This window comes from Helianthus annuus, chromosome 13 (assembly GCF_002127325.2).
Source record: "Helianthus annuus cultivar XRQ/B chromosome 13, HanXRQr2.0-SUNRISE, whole genome shotgun sequence".
NCBI classification, from domain to species: Eukaryota; Viridiplantae; Streptophyta; class Magnoliopsida; order Asterales; family Asteraceae; genus Helianthus; species Helianthus annuus.
Genome location: NC_035445.2, coordinates 165,096,650 through 165,099,712, shown reverse-complemented (window position 1 = coordinate 165,099,712; position 3,063 = coordinate 165,096,650). Strand labels below are relative to the sequence as shown.

Genomic DNA, 3,063 nt, shown 5'->3' with positions numbered 1-3,063 from the left:
TAGGAGAGTTTTGTGTCATATAGGAAGTTTAATGAATTTGATAGGCGGGTATACGAGCGGAAAACCCATCAAAAAGATTGCTTGAGAATGAGACACGTGTCCCACCAACAGTTTCATTTATTATAGAGAAAAATGCCCGGATAGTCCCTGTGGTTTCGCCTTTTTTCACCTATAGTCCCCAACTTTCTAAAACTACCTGAATAGTCCTCAAGTTTTCATTTTTTGTTCACGGATAGTCCCTGGGTCTAACTTCAGTTATTTTTCTTTGTTAAAATGATGTGAAATGACAAAAATACCCTTTCCTTAAAAGGCCAAACCATAGGGACTATCCGGGCATCTTCTTCATTTTTATTTATAAAACCCCTCCACCACACTTCATCTTCAACCTCCACCCACCATCACCCTCTTCCACCCTCCACCATCACCGCCACAGTCACGCCGCCTTACTCCCCTGCTTCTCCGGTCGGTACAATCGGGTGACAGGTAAACGAGAGTAATCGTTAACTAATTGTGATTTACTTGTGATTTACAGAATTGATGGCGAAAGTCGGTGAATTGTGCGGGAAGACAGTGAGTTTGAGGTGTCAGTTGCCTACAGAAGATCAAGATGCTCTTGTTACCATAACATGTGATGAGGATTTGACGAATCTCATTCAGGAATATGATCGAACAGCTTCGCTGCAATCGATTAAAATCCGAGCATTTCTATCAAATCCGAAGAAATGCTCACCGGCTCATTCAACCGCTTCTGGGTCTGGTACTTGTGGATCTAGTTCCTCCACTGGTACACCCGAAGCATCACCGAAATCACCACCTCTGTCAGTCAGTAATCGGTGTGTGTATACGTCGTCAAAATCGCCTTTAAATCTTCCGTTGTGCTACAACAAATCAGCTGGAAAGGTTCCGTGCTACGCTTATCGAAATTCCAATAGGTTTTGCCTTGTTCCTAATGGGAGCAATTGGCAATAACAGTTGGAAAAACAACTCAACTTTGGTGCTGTGAATACATAAAGAAAAAACCAATTACACATTTAATAGAGGCGTAATTCAAACGGTAATATATGGAGAAAAAATGCAAAAGAAATTAATATTTGCGTGATGTATGAGTGGACTGTATATAATTTAAATATTCGGATTCGTGTTTAGTTTCTATGATACTTTTGAGTGGTGGCAATGATTCAATGAATGAAATGCTTCAACAAATTTGAACTTATTTCAGTTATTTTCTTCTTTAATTCCCGTTGCTTGTCGTCTGAGATTGGAGATGCTTATCGTTGAGATTACTGTGGTTTCGTCTTCCGATTGTACCGACCGGAGAAGCAGGGGAGTAAGGCAGCGTGACTGTGGCGGTGATGGTGGAGGGTGGAGGAGGGTGATGGTGGGTGGAGGATGAAGATGAAGTGTGGTGGTGGGGTTTTATAAATAAAAATGAAGAAGATATCCGGATAATCCCTGTGGTTTGGCCTTTTAAGGAAAGGGTATTTTTGTCATTTCACATCATTTTAACAGAGAAAAGTAACTGAAGTTAGACCCAGGGACTATCCGGGAACAAAAAATGAAAACTTAGGGACTATTCAGATAGTTTTAGAAAGTTGGAGACTATAGGTGAAAAAAGGCGAAACCACAGGAACTATCCGAGCATTTTTCTCTTTATGGGGGTTGAAACTCCATATACACATGAGAGACTCCACTATGTAAGGAAATGAAAATACTGATCTCTTTTTATCCATTGGTCATACATTTAAACTACTACATTTATAAGATGATGACATCATCATTTAATAGTTTCTCCTCTCAATTGGCTAAAAAGGGCGGCAGATTTTGTTTTTTTTTTCAAGCAGCTGTCTGACACTTCCCTATTGGTCCAATAAAATTACGATTTTGTCCTTCTTTAAATTTACGCTTTTGCCATCAGTTCAAATTTATGTTTTCGCCCCCGCTTAAAAATAAATTTACGCTTTTATTCCCGGCTAAATATTTCGATTTTACCTACTCCCCTTGTCTTCAATGCATCCCACAGCTTCTTCGTAGTCTTGAAACTGACGAACTGATGATAAATATCCTTGCTCAGTGCTTGAGTGAGAATAGCGTATGCTTTCTTTTCTAAGTCATACGTCTTCTTTTGATCATCAGGAAGATCGGCAAATGTAGCTGTCGAAGAAGCAGCAACCTCGATAGATTGATCGAATTCCGTAGTGAACCGCAACCACAACTCTGTATTTTGACCAAGAATGTATGTATGGAAACGATCAACCCATCCCGGATATTCATTAAGATGCATCAACTTTGGAGGCCTGTTTAAACTTCCGGTTTCACTTTCGCTTAGTAGAAGACTTTGAATACTCGGAGTTTGATTTGAAACAAACGCCCATTGACCAGCTGGAGTGGCATTTGTTTGTGAGGATGTAGATACCGGAGATTCGGCCCATGATGGAGATTGACTGGTATTCATGTATTTTCCACTGTCTGGAGCCGGACTTCCCCACCAACTCGGATTCATCTTTGACAAGAAAAATAAATTCTATGTCCAAGTCACGAAAGATGATGAGCACCCGAAAGATCACACACAGTCGAAGGATCCTAGTTCGAAAGATCTGGTTGAAAGATCTGAAATCACAGAAACTTGTTAACAATAAACGGACCACACTCGAAAGATCAAATCTTGTTCGAAGGATCAACAGTGCTTGAAAGATCACTGTTGTATCTCGAACAATGATTTCGAAAGATTCAAGAACTCGAAGGATTCCCTTTTTGAAAGATCCTTATCTTTCGAGTTTATATCCTTATCTTTCGGACACCTGTCTTTCGAAAAGATTCCTTTATCGAAAGATATGCTTCGGACTTCGAAGGATGGGTCGAAGGATAATAATCTTTCGAGCCTTCCTTGATCGAAAGATGGTCTTTCGAGGTCGAAGGATATCTTTCGAGAGGTTCTGACACACTGACACAAGGTGATGGGTTGGTGAAAAGGTGACAGGTTGGTAAGTCAACTTTCGGCAAAAGGAGGTAAGGTCTGACACAGATTTCTACCAACTTTGAAATGACCTGAAAGTTTACCAAATA

General features: G+C 40.3%; 1 protein-coding gene across 1 annotated transcript; it reads left to right on the top strand.

Annotated features, from left to right (window-relative positions):
• The first annotated feature begins 537 nt into the window (after positions 1–537).
• LOC118485925 lies at positions 538–969 on the top strand. Its single transcript, XM_035982451.1, has one exon. The coding sequence runs from the start codon at positions 538–540 to the stop codon at positions 967–969; it is 432 nt and encodes a 143-aa protein (XP_035838344.1).
• Positions 970–3,063: the final 2,094 nt, after the last annotated feature.